General features: G+C 41.0%; 1 protein-coding gene, 1 long non-coding RNA gene and 1 pseudogene across 4 annotated transcripts in view; 2 read left to right on the top strand and 1 right to left on the bottom strand.

Annotated features, from left to right (window-relative positions):
• ano2b (anoctamin 2b) overlaps positions 1 to 22,521 on the bottom strand; it is an 89,165-nt gene that overhangs the window by 37,182 nt on the left and 29,462 nt on the right. For 2 of the 3 annotated variants that reach the window (XM_088348566.1, XM_088348569.1), the window contains 8 exons: positions 21,071 to 21,126; positions 20,928 to 20,975; positions 20,767 to 20,831; positions 9,873 to 10,007; positions 9,652 to 9,812; positions 7,954 to 8,036; positions 7,812 to 7,892; positions 5,762 to 5,845 (listed from right to left, as the gene is read on the bottom strand). In XM_088348566.1, the coding sequence (XP_088204692.1) occupies positions 5,762 to 5,845; positions 7,812 to 7,892; positions 7,954 to 8,036; positions 9,652 to 9,812; positions 9,873 to 10,007; positions 20,767 to 20,831; positions 20,928 to 20,975; positions 21,071 to 21,126 (713 nt within the window). The remainder of the gene's footprint in view (positions 1 to 5,761; positions 5,846 to 7,811; positions 7,893 to 7,953; positions 8,037 to 9,651; positions 9,813 to 9,872; positions 10,008 to 20,766; positions 20,832 to 20,927; positions 20,976 to 21,070; positions 21,127 to 22,521) is intronic. The other variant, XM_088348567.1, reaches the window with a different exon arrangement.
• Positions 3,650 to 3,802, top strand: LOC148357348 (5.8S ribosomal RNA; annotated as a pseudogene).
• LOC148357347 (uncharacterized) lies at positions 12,936 to 14,107 on the top strand. Its single transcript, XR_015852071.1, has 2 exons — positions 12,936 to 13,315; positions 13,732 to 14,107. It is a non-coding gene; the product is annotated as an uncharacterized LOC148357347 (long non-coding RNA).

Below are 22,521 nucleotides of genomic sequence, written 5' to 3'. Positions count from 1 at the left end.
GATGCTAGGTGACCTTTAACAGTGCCACAAGCCGGTAGCGGTGGAAAGAAGCACTATAGTAATGTCCTGTACTCTGTAAAAGGTGCACACAATACAAAATCTAACTTAAAGCAATGTCCGGATATTTTTTGACATCCCGAAAAAAATGTTCGTATCTACCGTTTTACGTAAGTCGAATGGTCGTAAGTAGGGGGAGTGTCTGTATTTGCTGACTACTATTAATCGACCAGAGAAAATAGATGTCACTATATTGTGTAGAGCAGGCATGTCCAAAGTTCGGTTACGGCTTGTGATGAAGTATTTACTGGCCCGCAACTTATGTCAAAAAATAAAAAATATGTGGCCCACCAGTAGTGTTCACAGCAATATAAAATAAATTTGTAAAAAAAAAAAATCTACCATTTCACCAGATGATGGCAGTAACCCTTTGGCCACTTTTACAGCCAGTATTTTTTTTCCAACAATTGCGTCTGCCTAATTTGACAAGAGACTGTGGTTGTTTTTAAAGAATATAATATCAAGAGGCACTTCCAGATGAAACATTGTGACTACGACAAGCAAACTGGAAAAGTACGCTGTAAAAAAGTGAAGGAACTGGGAGCTGTTTTAATGACATAGCAGTACTTTTTCACGAGACCCCGCGAGTCAGATGAGAATACTACAAAGGGGAGCTACGAGGTCGTGACACTAATCGCCAAGCACTGCAAACCTTTCATGGAGAGTCAATTTATTAAAGACTGTTTGAAGAATGCCAGGCTGAATAGTCGGTCGGTCCTTAAACATTTTCAGCTTAAAAAACCTGGCCCGCTTTACGAAAAGTTTGGTCACTGCTGTTGTAGCACAAGCAAAAGCGTCCCGACGGATCACCACCTTATCGTGGTGGGGCACTTTGCGCGTCTCCATGACCCCTAGAGCTATGTCAGCGGGAGTCTCGTACTCCTGGTAGGGTTACCCAAGCCGAACAGGTCGAAGGGTAGAGTCCAGACTAAGAGTGATCCCAAAAGCTGGTGGCGGCACGCTTTGAGGCGGTTTCCTACAGACCTGGATCCCGTTAGCCGCCTGCAGTTGTAGAAAGATGCCGGTCGTCTAGGGTCTCCCTTGCCACTGGAACCATCTTCTTTACAATCAAGATAGTGGCGTTGGGGAAAGCGCACCCCTTACGCGACTTTAAAAACCGTCATTGCGCAGGTATCCTCTTTTACCTGAGTCTCCGACCACAATCCAGGATCGGACTGTTCAAACATCAGCAGACTCACAAATAAAAGAAGATGGTCATCATCGAATCGATGGACAACCCCAACGAACGAACAAGCAAAAGCGTATTCGATTCTAAATGATGAAGACTCCAAGCCTTGCCTAGCCTTTTGCAAAGAAAAAAAAATAAATAAGCAAGCGAGAGAAAAAAAACAAAACAACTAAATGGGTACAAAAAAAAAAAAAAAACAACAAAAAAGAGAGAAAGAAAACAAAAATAATATGAAAAAGGGAAAGAAAAAGGAAAAGAGAAAAGATGTAATGAAAGAAAATAAAGGGGAAAAAGGAAAAATGAAATAAGACAGGAAAAAAAGAAAGAAATCTAGAACAATGTGAGAAAAAGAGCTAGAGAAAAAAAGACAGGTTTTGATTTGTCGGTTCCAGTAGCGGCAAGCTGTCCGACAAACATGTCAGCTCCCTCTCCGTGAGGCTAACGATATGTAAAATGAATGCACATTTCTCGACCTACGAGAACTTTTAAAAAAATGCACATAATCAGTGCACCTTAATGAATGAAAGTTTTTTTTAACCACTAGTATGTGCTAACTAATACAGGCTGTCCCTTTAACTACAAAGGAAATTAATTACGTTTTTTTTGCTTTTTTTACAATGCACAGTTGAAAAACATTATAAGGGATAAATCATAGGGAAAGAAAAAAAATACTGAGAAAAAAATCATCAACAATTGTTTGGTAATCAAATCATATACACCTGAATCATAATTAATTTGTTAGCCTCCAAAGATCCCCAACCAAGTCCTGCCCCTGGGAGAGAGCCTTTTCTACCATGCAGCCCCTGAGCTCAAATGAGTTTGACACCCCTAACCTATGGTGTTCAGGTAAATTCATAGGTTCAAAAAATAGAGTAAAAAATTTTTTAGAACCATAAAAAATATTTTAAGAGTGTTTTCCACATTTAGGCATGACTGGTGAATGTTGACAAGGACACAGAAGGCGGGAATAATCGCTGGAGACGGTAGCGACCAGTTGGAACGACAACCGGAACGTCTCAGATGAGAAGTGACACAATTGGGTCATGTTATATTAAGCCCGCGAACGCTCTTTTTGCTTTTATTAGCTTTAAAACCTTGTTAAGTTCAGCAATAGGGTGGTCAAGAAAGTCACTGGGTCAATAACTACTAGTTTTACATTAAATCTTTGTCAAACAAGGTTATGTGGTAGGGCTAAATGATTTTGGGGGGAAAACCCCAATTGCTATTTTTTGCTGTTGATTTTAAAAGAAAAGTACATTTTCTGTGCTAGTTTTTATTTAATTTTATTGTGAGTACTGTAGGATTGTATACATTTGACAATAAAATATTTTATATGATTAAATACAAGTTATATTTATACAGTGCAATAAAGATTTTCACGAAGAAGGCTTAAGTTCAATGAGCAGTGAAAGGTCAGGGCACCCTGGCCTGGTAGGAGATGTGGTGGGAACTGGGACAAGGGCTGATAAGATAATCAGCTCATCCGACGATGCAGAGGGGCCCTGATGACAAGGGACGGCAGGCGATGTTTGGAGAACAAAGCCCTGATGACGTCGAAACGCTCGGGGATGTTTTGACGATTTCAGACATGAGGGCAAGGGGGCGTTCCTGGTCCGCCCATGGGAGGAGCCGGCACACCAGCTGGGGGAGAGACGTCCGTCGAGAGAAGAACTTCAGATGATCGAGGGAGAATCGAGAGAGAGGCTCGACAAAGACTCGAGCGACACCAATTCGGCTAATTTGGCTAATTCGATAGAGTTCACTTAGTTAATTTGTTTTAGAAATTAAATCTGCCCCCGTGTGGAAATGCAAGTCTCTTGTCCATATCTTCCCAAAAAGAAACGAACATGCATTGTTAGGCGTAAGGTGTGTTTGGTCAATGGAGTCAGATAACTAATTCGAACAATTTGATAAACAGCACATTTTAGTACATTACTTCCTAACAGTACTTAACCTTTAAATGCCTGGCTTACCAGTACATACACACTTCCATGAGTGGGGTCAAAAATTTGTGGGAAAAATCATTCGCGTGGAATATGACAATACTACAACTTTTTTTATTTTTTTTTGAAAAATAACCAATGGGGTCATTTCACTCCCGGGCCGCGCAACGGAGTGAGTTCGGCGGACGCGGCGTCACACGGCGTGACGCGAGAAAAGGCGGCGGGCGTGATCGGGCTACCCCTGTAACTGGGGGGAGCCCGCTCGTCCGACAACCACAGTAGCGCGGTGCGACAACAGGTGGCCGTCCGCGCGCGGCGGACGAAAGGCGGCGGACGTGCGCGGGTCAGGGGCTTGCTCGCGGGAGCGACCGAACGGCACCCGCGGTGCGGTGCAAGTAAAAACCCTGTCGTGAATTTGTCTCCGATCGTCCCGGGCGGACGTAAAATCGCCCAGCTGTACGACTCTTAGCGGTGGATCACTCGGCTCGTGCGTCGATGGAGAACGCAGCTAGCTGCGAGAACTAATGTGATTTGCAGCTGCGATTGGCTGGCAACCAGTTCAGGGTGTCCCCTGCCCACTGTCCGGAGAGGGCTGAGATGGGCACCAGCCCCCCCGCGACCCTAGTAAGGATAAGCGGTGCAGATAATAAGATGAGATTTTTTTTTTTTTTTTTTTTTTTGAAGGGGCGTTGCTACTTCGCAGATTTTCACTTTTTACGGGTGGTTTTGGTCCCCATTAACCGTGTCTAAAAAAAAAAAATTAAAAAAAAAACAAAACTTTTTTTTTTTTTTGAAGGTGCGCCGCTACTTCGCGGATTTTCACTTATCGCGGGTGGTTTTGGTCCCCTTTAACCGCGATAACCGAGGTCCCACTGTAATACACAGATATTGTCAACATAAAATATAGGTTATTCATATGATATAGAATAGAAGTGTGTTTTAAGCTTAGATTTAAACATTTCCACTAAGGTTGCAGATCAAATTTCAGGGGGAAGAGCATTCCACAGCACCGGGGCCCGAATGGTACAGTCTGATGGGGTTTATACCGGACAGGACGGGACAGACAGGATAGATAATGAAACAGGATATCGCAAATGAACGGGACAAACTAGACGGGAACGAAAACTGGAGGTAATAATAAACAGGACAAAAAAATAGATGGGAACGAAACTGGAAAGTGATATTAAACAGGACAAAAAAAAGGGAAGTAAAATGAGGGTACCTTAAAAGCATTTTTTGGGGTGGGATTAAAAAGATATACCGGTATTCTTTTTTTTCTTCTTAGGCTGGATAAGGAAATAAATAAAGGATATAAGAGACACTCACACCTTTTAAAAAATCTAAAAACAGGTAAAAAAATAGAGGCATGTAAGGGTATATGTATATTAGTTTAGGCCAAATAACAATAAAATTCATTTATTGTAAAGACTGGTGTTTTTCCTCCTTTTTGTGTTTTTTTTCTTGCTGATAAAGGCTGACACTGTATTTTAGTGAATTTAATATAATTATACAAATAATAATATTAATAAGAAAATATAATTGATATAAAATTAAAATGAATTTACCATATCCACTAGAACAAATGGATTTTTCAATTCTTGTAACGAGACATCTGATTAAAGTTTTAGGGTGGTCCAAGACCTTGTTACCAGAAAAATAATAGACACCAGAACTGAACATCACGTAAAACTCATTCCTTCCTATAGAACAGTGGTTCTCAAATAGTAGGGAGGCGCGAGCATGTTTTATTTTGGGGAAGTTTTTTTAACTCTCCCAGAGCAAAGTGCAATTGGACCTTTAGTACACTAGGGGCAGTGGCATTCTGAGTGGTGGAGTGTTTTGTCTACATTTAGCCCCCACGCAGTGCATTAAGCACAGAGTACTGTATAAGCATTGAGCATTAAGCGTAGACACAAAATGTTTCAGGCCCTACAGTGACACCTTAAAAACATATTTAACATATATGTGGAGAAGGGGTAAAGAGACAAACAAAACTCTTCCCCCGCAGCACTTCACTTCAATTGACCCTATGAAAATATACTTAAAATATATGCGGAGACAGGTAAAGAGACAATCAAGTCTCCTCCCATAGGACTTCCCGGTGACCTTAGAGCGAGACGACCAAAGACCGGTGTGCATTCTATGTTAAACATGTTGGCAGAGGACAGTAGGAAGCCAAATAAAGCTCAGGGGATTTCTTCTTCTGAGGTGGGGTCGTGACAGAAAATAATTGAGTAGCACTGCTTTAGAACCAAACTAAGAAAGATCATGAAAAAAGCCTGATTTGCTGAGAGGTTTATGCCACAGATACATTTTTGAAATACCAGCAGAAAATGAAAACCTTTCCAAAAATACCTGAAAGTGAAGCAGCCAGAAGATGGAACAGGAAGAGAAGAACAGATAGGCCTCAACGGACACGAGAAGAAACGGAAAGGAAAGAGAAAAGAAAGGAAAAGAAAAAAAAAGAAAGGAAAATATGGGAAAATATGGGAAAAGATAGGAAAAGAAAGGAGGAAAAAAAGGAAAGAAAGGAAGCTGAAGGAAAAGGAAGGAAAAGGGTGGTGGGGGTTACCGGGGCTCCTGCAGCCATGGCCCAAAGGATTTTTCTCCTCCATCTGTCCTTCCCTGTCACTGTCCCATCCTCTGGCTTCACCGTCTATACGACGGAGGAACACATTACACAAACACAGAATCCCAAAATGTCCGAGGCCACTCCATTTACTGTATACATCTTCAGTATTTGCATGTCGCCACGGAGAGACTGAGACGTTTTTGGCTGGACTAGGGGTCCCCAACATGGAGCCTGCGGGCAACAGGTAGCCCCCTAAAAACAGCTGAGTGGACCGCGTATTAGTCCCGAAAATTAGCACACCAGAAATGGGTCATTGTGATTTTCCAGGAAATTGGACTTCTAACTGGCATGGTGTTTTTGTGGTTGACTCACCCTATTTAACTCAAGGTCAAATAATTACAACAGGGTAAAAACATGATAACTCTCCGCATCAAAAGGCTTGGTGATCCCTGACCTTCACCCTTGTGGGTGGAGAGGATTTTTGAATTACTCTGCAGGATTAAATTTTTATTTAAAGCTGTATTTCGTATAAATAATGCGGAAACAAATGAATTGTGTCATAATTGCAATCCCTAACACGAAAGAGACAGAGAGAGATTAGGTTTTATACACGACAATAGCGAGCCGTATCTGTTGCGCAGATTGTACAGACCGGCATCTTATCCACCATTAGGTGTTTGTCAGAATGTGCGGCAGATAAAAGCAAGTTTATTATTATCTGCGTTTTATTTCTCCTTTAAAGTAGCACTCATTTTGTCGAATTAGTGCGTAACATGTGCGTATTAGGCATTAGGCAACAAATTTGCTCACTAGTGATGCGTGCAGGGCATTGAATAAATTTGATTTAATTATCTTCTTTTTGTATTTTGCAGGTAATTATTGTTCAAAATCCACTATTTGATCACTGTATAGTTTTGTTCTGAGAATGATTTACTTAGCCTAGTACATCGGAATACTTTCAAGAGGTTTGGTATCCCCAAGTCAAACAAGTAAAAAAAACACTTGGTGTGTTTAAAACAATATTTGGTTCTTGATATCCTACCAATGTAAACTAAAACAGAGCATATCTTGTCCGCCATGTGAAAGACAAAGTGTGAAATTTGCTTAATAAACTATGCTACGTTGTTAAAATTTGAGCACTTTTTCGCCAGACTAAATGCAAATACCCCAAATTAGTTTAATCAATTCATCAATTATTTTTTAAGATTGCGATGCTCATTTATGTTAAAAAATAGTATTTTATTTTTATTGTTTGTTTTGTCTTTTATTAGCATATTTGGTATTTGAGTATTCTAAAATCAATTCAAATTAAGTTACATCACTTCAATATTTTAATATTCGAATTAAGTTTTGGATTATATTTTTTAACGGGTAAATAGTAAGTGTATCGGATTACATTTTTAAAGTAATCCTCTCAACCCTGGTTCTCTCGATACCGGAATATCCACAAATTGTAGTTCCTTGCTACTCCGTGCTTTGGTATTTAGCGACCTCAGTACATCAAAAATTGAAAAAAAATTCTGCCGACCATTATCCCCTGTAGCATATTGCTGTGAGTGGGGGCAACAAAGCACGGTTCTTTTTTGCAGTTTTGTCCACCAAAAAGTAATGCACCTGTGCGAAAGTTATTCTCTGTCCCCAATTGCATATTGCTGTGAGCGGGGATCCGTAGAACAGGACCTGCCGCTCTATTTTTGCCATTAATTCCCCCTAAAATGAAATGCACTCGTGTGGCCGTGATCCATTATCCCAAATCACATATTGCTGCGAGTGGGAATTGGGTGAGCACAATTTTTCGGGCCTGACAGCTCTTTTTTGCTGTTATTCCCTCTTGAAATAAATTGCATATGCGGCCGTGATCCATTATCACCAATCACATATTGTTGCGAGCTGCGATTGGTAGAGTGCACTTTTCTCTGACCTATTAGTTCTTTTTTGCCGTTATTTGCCCCTAAAATCAACCGAAACTTCATTTGAAACGAAATTTCGTACATGGCAGGGCTTTTTTAAAAATCCAAGACAAGCTATGTCATTCAAATCAGTTCCCTACCTGATTTTTTGTCTTCTTGTTTCTCTGCTTCCATTGCCTTTTCTGGAGGAGAATGGTTTCGTATTTTGGTCTGGGGTGTTCCTGCGTTCAAAGGAACTTTATCCACGTGGACTAGTGGGAAGATTTTTTGGGACGTGTCTACCTCGTCGTCTTCGATTCCAGTCAAATCCCAACTGAAGCTTAAACTGATCTGGCGACGCTTCCAGTGCTCCAGGAACAACACGGCTGCGGCCACAATATCACAAAGAGGCGATAAAATAATTGTTATTCATTGTTGAACATTTATAATACTATGCTGCAGGTAATAAAATAATGATATGTTTTCGTACACGTCTGGTTTTATTCAGCTTGCTCACAATAGGAGGTGGTTGAAGTTACTTCAGAATAATATGACTCAAGTAGAAGTAAAAAGTTGTCTTTCAAATAATTACCTGAGTAAAAGAAGAACTTGGTGAAGTCATATTTATTGATTAAAAAAACAGCTAAGAAAAACATTCAATCAGACCATCCAAATCCTCATAGTGCATCCAATCATCAAAAAATTATAAGTCTGTGTGCATATATATATATATATATATATATATATATATATATATATATATATATATATATATATATATATATATATATATATATATATATATATATATATATATATGTGTGTGTGTGTGTGTGTGTGTGTGTGTGTGTTTGTGGTTACTGCTATTTACACTGCACATTCATTACACTTAAAAAAAACGTTCCTAACCCTGCTCACAAGGGGCACCTGGTGATTGTTTGGGTCCCTGGTCAAATCTAAATAAAAGAAACGAGGTCTCTGACAAAATACATGCGGCTTCAATGTAGCTGAGTAAGAGTACAGTTTCCATCTATTCATCCACTATCTGCACCGCTTTTCCTCAGTAGGGTCGCAAGGGTGCTGGAACCCATCCCAGCTATCCTCGGCCATTGGGCAGAGGACACCCTGAACTGGTTGCCAGCCAGTCGCTGGGCACCCAGAGACAGACAACACTCGCTCATTCACACCTAGGGACAATTTGGACCGGCCAATTAACCTGGCATACAACACTAAAATACTCCTAGAAGAACAAACTGTCCCAAAACTTACTCAGGTAAATGAAACAAAATAAATGGAACGTGTTACTACCCACCTCTGCTTACAATGAAGAGTGTTGAAGTGTTGTTCGATTTTGTCTATTGAACATCTGTAAAGAAAATTGCTTAGGATGCCAGGGTTGGGTTATTTAGACTAATATTGCACAACTATTGTTCATTATTTTGACTATTTTTGAGTGTTTGTACACAGTTTTCATCATTATAACTATTAACAAATAATGTTGCTTTTTTTAAAAAAAATTCTGCCGCTTCAGTTCTGATCTGCTTTTTGTAACCTAGGAGCTTAAACAAAAAGAAAGGGCCCAGGGGAGTTCAAAATTAAATTGATGTCTTATCTCCTTATTTTGAGTGAATGTTAAACTATGAATTTACCAGCTGCAAAAAAAATAAAAATAAACAAGCATTCCAAATCCAAGTATAGTCTATTTTTATTAAATGTGTAACTCTTTCTTCCGTGTAAATGCAAAAATAGTACATGTTAATTAGAAAAATTGCATCAATTCATCATCACACTTGTTTCTCTCTTTCATTGCTGAAACATACCTCAAGATATATTTTGAATATAAATTTACTTGTTCTATATTTTAACATTAACATAAGATAATTTGACCTATTTAAAATAAAAACTAGGTAATTGTAGAACGTGACTTGATTTTAAAACACCTTCGCTCAATTTTGTCAAAATATCCAAAGAACATTAGACATAATTGTACTTGCCGCCTACCCCAGAGCGACATGAAGATGGCGAAGAAGACAGTGGCGGGGTTGTCAAACAAGTGCGAGGCCCTGGCGGTGCCGCAGGCCGTGCTCAGCTGCCAGAAGTCGCAGGCTCCGTCGCACAGAGGACACATGGTGAAATTGAGACGCTCGTCGCACATCTCCAAGCTTGGCAAAATACAGAACAGTGAAATTTGGCCACCATTTTATTTTTTTTATTACGTTTACCTTGGAATGTTTGTGTCCACTGTTGCTACCCCGTAGCCGAACACGATAATCCCCACGATTGAGGCTGGCAGCAGCAACTGCGTGTAAACGCCCAGCCAGGCAAAATAAAGGCCGATCTTTTCTCCAAAGTACTTCCTGTGAGGTGAGAAAATCAATTAAAAAATTGTGCACTGAGAGATGTTTGAGTTAGCGTATCCTCCGGACTATAAGCGCACCGAAAAACCCCAAACTGGCCGGAAGGTGGAAGTGTGCCATATAATCCGATGCGTTTTGTGTACCGAAATTCCCTGTTTTTCACTGTTAATGGGGACCAGAATCACCCATTAGGAGTGAAATTCCGCAAAGTAGCTCCACACCTTCATAAGAGGGTTAAACTTTCCTCAAGACGACCTAATTACTGACTGAGAGTACATGACTGTCACAAAATAACAATTATAGATATATAAATAATAACACAAAATACATAATTGCAGTTGAATGAAAAGTTTTACTGTCATTGTACAAAACTGAAACATAATTGGAAAGCTTGTCCTTTCAGTGTGAGAGACAAATTAGAGAGCAGCCGGCGAGCTGTGCTCTAGCATCGGGTGTCCTAAGATAGATCCAGATCTGCACGATGATTTAAATAAAACTTTCTCGAATGTAGCGGTTTCCCATAAGTTGTTGCTCCAAGTCATCCGTTTTATGGCTACTGGACCTGGCATTGGCAAGTGGGTCCGCAGCACTGGCTTAGTAGGGTGGTTAGCCTAGCCGTTAGCCAGACCACCAGCAGCACCACTCTTGCCTTTCAGTAGAAGCTGCCCAAGTTGCTTCAGGAGACCGATAAGCACCTACTTAGAGTCTGATTTAATTGATGAATTTATTTTTAATGTAACGAGCCGCTAAAAGCTAGCGGTCACTATGCTTCCTAGCAGTCCCTGCCCGCTGTTTGACTGACAGCTCACACCAGCCTATCAGAGTCATGCGCACACAGACAGTCCCACCAACCTATCACAGTCACTAACACAGACAGTCACACACACACCCAACACTGAGCGCCCTCCCAAATCTGTTCCTGCTGTATGCTGTCTAACAGAACACAATGCGCGATAAACTCATATCAATAACAATAAAACAAAATAAATTCAATTTAAATTCCGCGAAGGAGTGAACCAGACACAACCAAAGCGCAAAGTAGCTAGGGGATAAAAATAGAAATGCAGTATCAATTAAAATATGATCCACACAGGAACTGCTTTGCCTTTGAGAAAAATATAGAGTGGCCTTCGAGTGCCCTCTTGTGGTTAACATGTTAATTTTTTGTTGCTAAAAGGAATCAAAAGAGAAGCGCAGAATTTCAACTGCAGCCAGATATCATAATGACAGTTTATGTTCGATTGAATATTTTTTTTTTTAATTTAGATATATTTATTTATTTGTTTATGCTTCTATAGTTTTAATTACATGCGCCTCATATATTAAAAATATATCACAACATACTATATTTGGGGCGGTCGCCTTTTGATAAGATGTGCCCTATAGTGCGGAAAATACTGTATTTGAATTCAATTGTATCATACAATTGAGCGTTAAAGTACAATTTGGATTTTTTTCAAAACAACTCACTTTATAGATAGATAGATAGATAGATAGATACTTTGTTCATCCCCGAAGGGAAATTCACATTTCCAGCAGCATCCCTGAGCTGAGAACAATCGAGAACAATCGAAAATAACACGGGAGCTGCTGGAGTGGCTGCCATTCGTGACGGCGCCGGAAGAAAAGATTCAATTTGAATCATGTACAAACAAACAAACAATTGAATCATGTACAAACAAACAAACAAACAAAATATTCATGTACACCCCCAGTTGAAATTCACCCAACTATTTAGTTAGGTGATTTTTAAACTACCGGAGCCCATTAGCGGTATGCCCTCCATTTTGAAGTGGCCTGTGCGACATCACTACCAAGGACTTTTAGAAATTGGTTCTACATGTGCAAATAATTTGAGTATTGTACAAAAAGTAACATATTACTCTTCATAACATATAATGAATCAAGAGATTTAATAAACACTATATTTTTTAAACTAGATACATTTGTCGCATAATTGTTATAATTATTTAATTTGGTGTATTTGACAAAGAACTTCATTTTCAAAAGGTTGTCTTCACACCAAAAATGTTGGATTCCCTTAATACGCTGATCTAAGAGCGATGCTAATAATAATAATATAACGCGTTAACTAATATCGTAAAACAAACTTTAAAATTCGACACATAATAGATAACACACATAACACAATATTAATAGGCATGTACTTTTTTATCCTTGGGAATGAACGTCTACTACTTTGGGGTGCCGCCTCCCTGTATCAAAAGCTAATGCTAATAATATTAAAGTAATCTTAGGACTTAATATCTTGAAATACTGTAAAATTGTACAGATAACATATAATACAATATTAAAAGTCATGTATTATTCATTCTCTCGAAAGAACAACTACTACTTCCTCCATGTATTAAAAGGTAATGATAATAAAAAAAAAATGTTTTAATTTAAAACCTTGAAATACCGTTAAAATCTTTAAGTAAATTGAATAATAAAAGACATGTATCCTTTATCCTTTAAATAGAATGATTACTTTGGCTAACTTTGGCTTACTTACGCCATGAGATAAAAGCTAACATTAATAATAATTAAAAAAACACGTTACTTAATAGCTTGAAATTCTGTTAAAATTGTTAAGATAACAGACATTAACAATATTAACAGACATGTATTCTTTATCCTTTAGATAGAACGACTGATACTTTGGTATAATACCACCATGTATTAACCCTGGAGAACCTATGAACCCTTTTTTGGGGGGGAAGATTATAACCCGAGGCTTTTCCAGGGTTAAAGGCTAATTATGCAAATAAAACCATCCATCCATCCATCCATTGTCTTCCGCTTATCCGAGGCTGGGTCGCAGGGGCAGCAGCCTTAAAAGGGAAGCCCAGACGTCCCTCTCCACAGCCACCTCCTCCAGCTCATCCGACGGGATCCCGAGGCGTTCCCAAGCCAGCCGAGGGCCCAATCCCATTTCTCTCACTCGGCCCTGAGAACCCTCCAGTGAGGTCCCTCGAAGAGGAGTGCCCTCCGCGAGTGAAGTGCAAAGTGGAGATGGTTTGGACAAGACTTGCAAGGTTCCACCCCTGTCCAGGAGATGGCGGTAATATTAATTGGCTGTAGACCTTAGTGACGTATAGGCCTACGTCACATGTAAACAACTCGAGTCTCAACCTGTAGTGTGTCAGTTGGAGAGTTCGTGCAACGTTAAAAATGCCCGCTACAGCTGTGTTATTACCGATTGCCTGAAAGCTCATCATCTTTTCCGTGTCTCCAATCAACGGAGGAGAAATGTGCTATACTGAAGACAGCTTTGACGCTATGTAGTGCTGATTCATCTTTACAAGGTACGTACACTCATTAAAAAAAATGACCCGTTCGGTCAAATACAGTAAGAGTTAACATACAATGCACGTTCACATAATACCTTATGTTTGTGTAGACATAAATGGCAATCTACTTATTAGTATCTTAATGCCATTTTATGACATATAGTAGGGGTCTTGAATGTGTGACATGACGAAAAGTAAACAAACACAAGAACAGTCCACCTGACCCTTAAGCTGACAATATCGCCACCAAACTTCCCTGTACGACCCAAAAACCTTAGTTCATAAGGAATTTAATTCAAAAGAGTTGTCATTGGATATAAAAAAGGTCATTTCAACATTTTTTCATGATGCTTACATCACAGTTAAAGCGGTCTTTTTCTTTTCTATGCACACATTTATGTCTAAATTGTTTGTTATCTATTGTGTTCCAGAGTGGCTGTCCCATAAGCGTGGACAGGTTGGACAGGAATGTTCCCATCCTGTGCTTATGGTTGGATGTGGAGTCAGAACTCATTCAGGACTTAAGGTTGAGCAAGAAGGTTATGTGGGCCCTGCAGGAGCTGCTAAAGAGGGAACAGGGCCATGGCTGGAGGTCCTGATCTACGTGTACTGGCTGGCCCACGCTCTGTCCTACCGTGTGGTGTCACGGGTCTTCAGGGTTCCCAGGTCCACCGTACAAAGAATTGTCCACAGTTAATATGGAATAAATTGCCCAAAAGCCATATTTTAGGCTCTTTAAGTCAGACCCACATTTGCATTATGTGCTTTTCTGCATTACTATTCAATAAACATCTTCATTTTGAGTAACACCTTGGTGGTTTATTTCATAATGATGTGAGATACTGTGTGTGAACTATGTGACTGTTGGACAGAAAACAACTACAAATCACTCAAGCTTAAATAATAGTTTACTTTCAGAAAAACAAACTCACATTGGGCCGAAATACATAATAGTAAATAAATAATGTGTCACAAATTGTAACAAAAATATACCAATACTTCCATAAAGCTGGAAAACACAAACTGGAACTTCATTGAGTTCTTAATAAAATAAAATATTTTCCTTTTATAAAACAAAGGGAAACATTACAGGGATGTCACTGTTCTGGAAATTTGTCCACGAGCTTCCCAAAAAGGACGGGAACCGCTCAGTTTTGGCCACAGTTTCCTCGAGCCTTTTCCTCACTCCGGCAGACGCCGCTTTCAAAAAGTCAAGGAGTGTATCGTGCTTCCTTTTTTTCTGGGTGATTTGGGGTTTGGCGCCGGATTAGAAGATGCCAACGACGTGCCCGGTGGTGTGGATGGTGTGGTAGCTGTGATGGTGACCAGCTCTTCCACGGGACGTTCTACAGTGGCCTTTAGGTTGGATGGAAAAACAAGAATTACTTAATGCTGGTGTATTGTACAAAAACATTTGTGTATAGGATGCTCAACAAGTTGATGTGAGACAGGAAACTATAGGATGTGTTCTGGATAATTATTTGATAGTGAATAGATACACAAAATTGACATGTTATTCTTATGGCTGTAAGAGCCTTCTATTGGCCAGCATCACATAGGCTTTAGAATTGTCTCCACATTTGGACAACATTTTGAGAAGGTAATTAGTTTACTTAATATGTGTTTACAGAGAAGGCAGTGGACTATGTGATAGTAGTTTGTTTCATTTGTATTTCCACGTGAAATTCGGAGACATTACTCATAATGCATGATGAAAACTAATGCATTCTGATCTCACATGAAAGAATCATATTGTAAATAAAACACGACACCCGAAATTGTGTGCAGTAAACAAGCGCTTATGTCCAGAACGGTATTCTGACTATGCTCCTTTAGCGACTGGGCATGTACAGTATATGTAAAAGCACGACTCGTTTAAGATAAAAACAGGGATGGGCTGAACCGTGATTTTCTGCACAGTTATCCTACTTTACAGTTTGTAGCGTGAAGATTTTTTTTTTGCCAGCTCCCTTGGTAGATTAGTGCACTTCGTAAAGTAGCGATTTTGCAATGTTCGTGTTTTAACGCGAAAATACGATTTTCTATTGCATTTACGTCTAACTAAGATATCTCAATACATTTTGTTGCAAATACATGCGTGGTTGTGGAAAACTACTTACATTTGTGCGGTTCCTTTTCGGGCATGTTTGTTGATATTGAGAATTCGCAAAGCCTTCTGGGTAGTCACTTCGCTGCCAAGTGAGGTCGAGAGCCCCCTCGGTCTTGAAGTGGTTACGACATGGTTTGAGGGCACTTCTGCGTCCCATTCTTCGCACTTTCACTCGCTATGTGCCCTAGTCACTCGGTTTGCGCGTTCACGTGAAAATGGGGTGTGTCCCGATACTCTCAAGACCGAGGCAGAAGTGCCCTCAAACCATGTCGTAACCACTTCAAGACCGAGGGGGCTCTCGACCTCACTTGGCAGCGAAGTGACTACCCAGAAGGCTTTGTGAATTCTCAATATTAACAAACATGCCCGAAAAGGAACCGCACAAATGTAAGTAGTTTTCCACAACCACGCATGTATTTGCAACAAAATGTATTGAGATATCTTAGTTAGACGTAAATGCAATAGAAAATCGTATTTTCGCGTTAAAACACGAACATTGCAAAATCGCTACTTTACGAAGTGCACTAATCTACCAAGGGAGCTGGCAAAAAAAATCTTCACGCTACAAACTGTAAAGTAGGATAACTGTGCAGAAAATCACGGTTCAGCCCATCCCTGTTTTTATCTTAAACGAGTCGTGCTTTTACATCTACATGGAGCATAGTCAGAATACCGTTCTGGACATAAGCCCTTGTTTACTGCACACAATTTCGGGTGTCGTGTTTTATTTACAATTTGATTCTTTCATGTGAGATCAGAATGCATTAGTTTTCATCATGCATTATGAGTAATGTCTCCGAATTTCACGTGGAAATACAGTTGAAACAAATTACTATCACATAGTCCACTGCCTTCTCTGTAAACACATATTAAGTAAACTAATTACCTTCTCAAAATGTTGTCCAAATGTGGAGACAATTCTAAAGCATATGTGATGCTGGCCAATAGAAGGCTCTTACAGCCATAAGAATAACATGTCATTTTTTTGTATCTATTCACTATTAAATAATTATCCAGAACACATCCTATAATTTCCTGTCTCATATCAACTTGTTGAGCATCCTATACACAGTTGTTTTGTACAATACATCAGCATTAAGTAATTCTTGTTTTTTCCACCCAACCTAAAGGCCACTGTAGAACGTCCCGTGGAAGAGCTGGTCACCATCACAGCTACCACGCCATCCACACCACCGGGCACGTCGTTGGCACCTTCTAATCCGGCGCCAAACCCCAAATCACCCAGAAAAAAAAGGAAGCACGATACACTCCTTGACTTTTTGAAAGCGGAGTCTGCCGGAGCGAGGAAAAGGCTCGAAGAAACTGTGGCCAAAACTGAGCGGTTCCCGTCCTTTTTGGGAAGCTCGTGGACAAATTTCCAGAACAGTGACATCTCTGCAATGTTTCCCTTTGTTTTATAAAAGGAATTTTTTTTATTATTATTAAGAACTCAATGAAGTTCCAGTTTGTGTTTCCAGCTTTTATGGAAGTATTGGTATATTTTTGTTAAAATTTGTGACACATTATTTATTTACTATTATGTATTTTGGCCCAATGTGAGTTTGTTTTTCTGAAAGTGAACTATTATTTAAGCTGGAGTGATTTGTAGTTGTTTTCTGTCCAACAGTCACATAGTTCACACACAGTATCTCACATCATTATGAAATAAACCACCAAGGTGTTACTCAAAATGAAGATGTTTATTGAATAGTAATGCAGAAAAGCACATAATGCAAATGTGGGTCTGACTTCCAGAGCCTAAAATATGGCTTTTGGGCAATTTATTCCATATTAACTGTGGACAATTCTTTGTACGGTGGACCTGGGAACCCTGAAGACCCGTGACACCACACGGTAGGACAGAGCGTGGACCAGCCAGTACACGTAGATCAAGACCTCCAGCCATGGCCCTGTTCCCTCTTTAGCAGCTCCTGCAGGGCCCACATAACCTTCTTGCTCAACCTTAAGTCCTGAATGAGTTCTGACTCCACATCCAACCATAAGCACAGGATGGGAACATTCCTGTCCAACCTGTCCACGCTTATGGGACAGCCACTCTGGAACACAATAGATAACAAACAATTTAGACATAAATGTGGGCATAGCAAAGAAAAAGACCGCTTTAACTGTGATGTAAGCATCATGAAAAAATGTTGAAATGACCTTTTTATATTCAATGACAACTCTTTTGAATTAAATTCCTTATGAACTAAGGTTTTTGGGTCGTACAGGGAAGTTTGGTGACGATATTATGTCAGCTAAAGGGCCAGGTGGACTGTTCTTGTGTTTGTTTACGTTTCGTCATGTCACAGATTCAACACCCCTACTATATGTCATAAAATGGCATTAAGATACTAATAAGTAGATTGCCATTTATGTCTACACAAACATAGGGTATTATGTGAACGTGCATTGTATGTTAACTCTTACTGTATTTGACCGAACGGGTCATTTTTTTTAATGAGTGTACGTACCTTGTAAAGATGAATCAGCACTACATAGCGCCGAAGCTGTCTTCAGTATAGCACATTTCTCCTCCGTTGATTGGAGACACGGAAAGATGATGAGCTTTCAGGCAATCGGTAATAACACAGCAGTAGCGGGCATTTTTAACGTTGCACGAACTCTCCAACTGACACACTACAGGTTGAGACTCGAGTTGTTTACATGTGACGTAGACCAATACGTCACTGAGGTCTACAGCCAATTAATATTACCGCCATCTCCTGGACAGGGGTGGAACCTTGCAAGTCTTGTCCAAACCATCTCCATTTGCACTCCACTCGCGGAGGGCACTCCTCTATCGAGGGACCTCACTGGAGGGTTCTCAGGGCCGAGTGAGAGAAATGGGATTGGGCCATAGTCTCTCCAACGTGTCCTGGGTCGCCCCCGGGGCCTCTTGCCGGTGGGACATGCCCGGAACACCTCCCGAGGGAGGCGTCCAGGAAGCATCCTTATCAGATGCCCGAGCCACCTCAACTGGCTCCTCTCAACGCGGAGGAGCAGTGGCTCTACACAGAGTCCCTCCCGGATGACTGAGCTTCTCACCTTATCTCTAAGGGAGAACCCAGCCACCCTGCGGAGGAAACTCATTTCGGCCACTTGTATCCGGGATCGTGTTCTTTCGGTCATGACCTGAAGTTCATGACCATAGGTGAGGGTAGGAACGAAGATCGACCGGTAGATCGAGAGCATTGCCTTTCGGCTCAGCTCCCTCTTCAAAACGACGGACTGGTACAGGGTCCGAATGACGGCAGACGCTGCACCGACCCGTCTGTCGATCTCCCGTTCCATCCTACACTCACTCGTGAACAAGACCCCAAGATACTTGAAGTCCTCCACTCGAGGCAAGACCTCTTCCCCGACCCGGAGGGAGCTTACCACCCTTTTCCGACTGAGTACAGTGGCCTCGGACTTGGAGGTGCTGATCCTCATCCCGGCCGCTTCACACTCGACTGCGAATCGCTCCAGCGAGAGCTGAAGATCACGACCTGAGGAAGCCAACAGCACCACGTCATCTGCAAAAAGCAGTGACGCAATGCTGAGGCCCCCAAACCGGACTCCAACCCCACCAAGGCTGCACCTAGAAATTCTGTCCACCGCTCCGATCAGCCGCTTCCACAATGGAGGCGTGGAACATGGTCCACTCAGACTCAATGTCCCCCGCCTCCCTCGGGACATGGGCAAAGTTCTGCCGGAGGTGTGAATTGAAAGTTCTGCTGACAGGAGATTATGCCAGCCGTTCCCAACAGACCCTCACAACACGCTTGGGTCTGCCGGGTCAGGCCGACATCTTCCCCCACCATCGAAGCCAACTCACCACCAGGTGGTGATCAGTTGACAGCTCCGCCCCTCTCTTTACCCGAGTGTCCAGAACATGCGGCCGCAGGTCCGACGAAACGACAACAAAGTCGATCATCGAACTACGGCCTAGGGTGTCCTGGTGCCAAGTGCACATATGGACACCCTTATGTCTGAACATGGTGTTCATTATGGACAAACCATGACGGGCACAGAAGTCCAATAACGAAACATCACTCGGGTTCAGGTCAGGGGGGCCGTTCTTCCCAATCACGCCCCTTCAGGTCTCACTGTCATTGCCCACGTGAGCGTTGAAGTCTCCCAGCAGTACGAGGGAGTCCCCAGGGGGCGCACTCTCAAGCACACCCTCTAAGGACTCCAAAAAGGGTGGGTACTCCTAACTGCTATTTGGTGTATAAGCACAAACAACATTCAGGACCCGTCCCCCCACCCGAAGGCGGAGGGAGGCTACCCTCTCGTCTACCGGGGTGAACCCCAACGTACAGGCGCCGAGTCGTGGAGCAACTAATATGCCCACACCGGCTCTGCGTCTCTCACCACGGGCAATTCCAGAGTGGAAGAGAGTCCAACCCCTCTCGAGAGGACTGGTACCAGAGCCCAAGCCGTGCGTCGAGGTGAGTCCGACTCTATCTAGTCGGAATTTCTCAACGTCGCGCACCAACTCGGGCTCCTTCCCTGCCAGAAAGGTAACGTTCCATGTCCCAAAAGCCAGTTTCTGTAGCCGGGGATCGTCGCGCCAAGGACCCCTCCCTTGGCCGCTACCCAGCTCTCTGCGCACCCGACCCCATTGGCCCCTCCTACAGGTGGTGAGCCCATGGGAAGAGGGACCCACGTCGTCCCTTCGGGCTGTGCCCGGCCGGCCCCTGTGGGTAAGGGTCCGGCCACCAGGCGCTCGCCAGCGGACCCCACCTCCAGGCCTGGCTCCAGAAGGGGGCCCCGGTAACTCGCTTCGGAAACTGAGGATCCTTGTTTTTTCTCATCATAAGGGGTCATCTGATCTGCATTTTGTCTGGCAACTCACCTAGAACCTGTTTGCCATGGGTGACCCTACCAGGGGCTTAAAGCCCCCGACAACATAGTTCCTAGGATCATTGGGACACACAAACTCCTCCACCACGATAAGGTAGCAGATCAAGGAGGAAGCTAATAAAACCAAAACATAATTTAATATCTTGAAATATCATTCAAATTTTACAGATAACATAATATTAAAGGGCATGTATTCTTTAGCCTCTGGAAAGAATGGCTTTTACTTTGGCATACTACCTCCATGTATTTAAAGCGTAAAGCTAGTACATCACATTTACGAATTGCAATTTCCCCAGTGTTTTTTTCCCTAAAGTTAAATACTTGTTTTGGGGTATAGGCTAGAACTACTTCATAACATTTTTATTAATTTAATCGAATAAAGATGCTTTTGCATCCAAGTATGAGTCTCATTTTGAAAGCTCATCTTATGCAAAACTTTATAAGCATTTATTTTTCCGAGTGGAATTATTTAATAATTAATTTGATTTGAAAATGATTTCTTTACCTGACCAAATCAATGGGCTGGTATTTGTAGAAGGCCGAATACCTTGCCCACTCTTCGTGAAGAATCTTTGAAGAGAAAAATGAAAAAGTTTGTTGGTGCTTATTGTTAGATACCAAAGGGTAAAAAAAATCTCTGATGGCCAGGTTTGAAAAACATGTTACCTGCCGATCATTCCTTTCATCAGGATGTCCAGACGCATTGTAATCTCCCTGATGTAGTAAAATATATTTTTTTTAAAAAATGCGTAAATTGCATTGAACTTCTTTTGTTGCTCTTGTAATTGTAAAAGGAAATCAAAACTCACGTCGTGGAGAGGGAAAGCAGCGTCGTAAACCCCTTTTGCTATCAAAGTCGTAATACCTGCGGATGAGTCATACAAATTCATGTAGTTTTTAACTGAAAAGCTAAGCAGAACGGCAATCATCATTTTTTTGTGCAAAATTCACTGCTAGATGTAGTACAGAAAACCCCCGGGATACGACATTAATCTGTTGTGAAGATCACGAAGTGAATTCGCTGTATAGCGGGGGATTAAAACAGCAAAGCATATGTTCCAAATCATCTGTATTTCAGATAACTTTAAAGTAAATAGTTGTTATCCGTCATATATTTATGTATGATTAATTATGTAAACAAACATACAAGTAAGAGGAAATTTGAATAGCATATACATTTAGTGTGAGTTGAGCTGGTTGAGTGGAGTAGCGGGTGAAGGCAGGGGGAGGGAACGGCAGATTAAAAGTGAAACCGACTTCATTATTTCAGAATCACTTTAACCTTAAAAGATTTAAGCAACTGTTGTCTTCAGGTCAAATTACCTACAACTGTGTTGTTAAAAACTCACCTAAATAATATTTTGTTTTACTTTAAACGTTATGAGTTCTAGATTGGTCCCAACAGTAGAAAACATTTTTTAATGCACATTTCCATATAAGCTGTATGAAAACGTACAAAGATGGTCAATTTTATTTCAGACTCGCTAAGTCTTTACCAAGCACACGAGAGTCTAAACTGAATGAAGAAAAAGAAAGGCATTGTGGGAGGTAGTTCAGTCAATATGATTTCAGCATTTTTATGATGCCGTGAAGCAAACCAACAGCAGACAAGCATTTTACATGACATTGACTGATATCAGACAGAACTTGTCATTTGCATGGACACCACAACGTTTGAATTTTATATGTGTTTGCCAGTGTTGGGCACGTTACCTCAAAGAAATTATTAGTTATAGTTACTCAGTACTTCTTCCAAAAAATTACTGATTTAGTAATTGAATTACTCTTTAGTAAAAGTGACTAGTTACCAGGGAAAGTAAATACTGTATATCTGTTACTTTAAAAATAAGTTTTTGCCTGATAAAGAATTTGAGCAGTATTCTAGTCCCTTGAATTGAACAGACAGGTAGTTTCATTATAGAACCTTGTATTATTTCTTGCACCTCACCAGCAAAACTGAGTTATCCTACACTTGATGTGCAACAAATATGAAGAGTAAACTATATAATAAAATAACAATCAGCAGTAAACAATATCAAGTGAATTTGATAAATTACATGGAAACTTCAAATAAAAATAAACCCAAAAATACAATAAAAAAGGAAAAAAGAGAGATAAGAAAATAAATGATAAACTTATCATTTTTACATAAACACAAAAACACAAGTGCCAGCCCACACAGACGTTTTGTTCTCAGATGACATGAGTCGGTACCCGCAACAATGACAACAGCACTGCCAAATATAGGGCTCACAATTTT

The sequence above is a fragment of the Urocampus carinirostris genome, chromosome 11 (assembly GCF_059441175.1).
Source record: "Urocampus carinirostris isolate Australia breed hairy pipefish chromosome 11, RoL_Ucar_1.0, whole genome shotgun sequence".
NCBI lineage: Eukaryota > Metazoa > Chordata > Actinopteri > Syngnathiformes > Syngnathidae > Urocampus > Urocampus carinirostris.
Note: the sequence above shows the minus strand (reverse complement) of the source record. Positions and strands in the feature narration are given on the sequence as shown.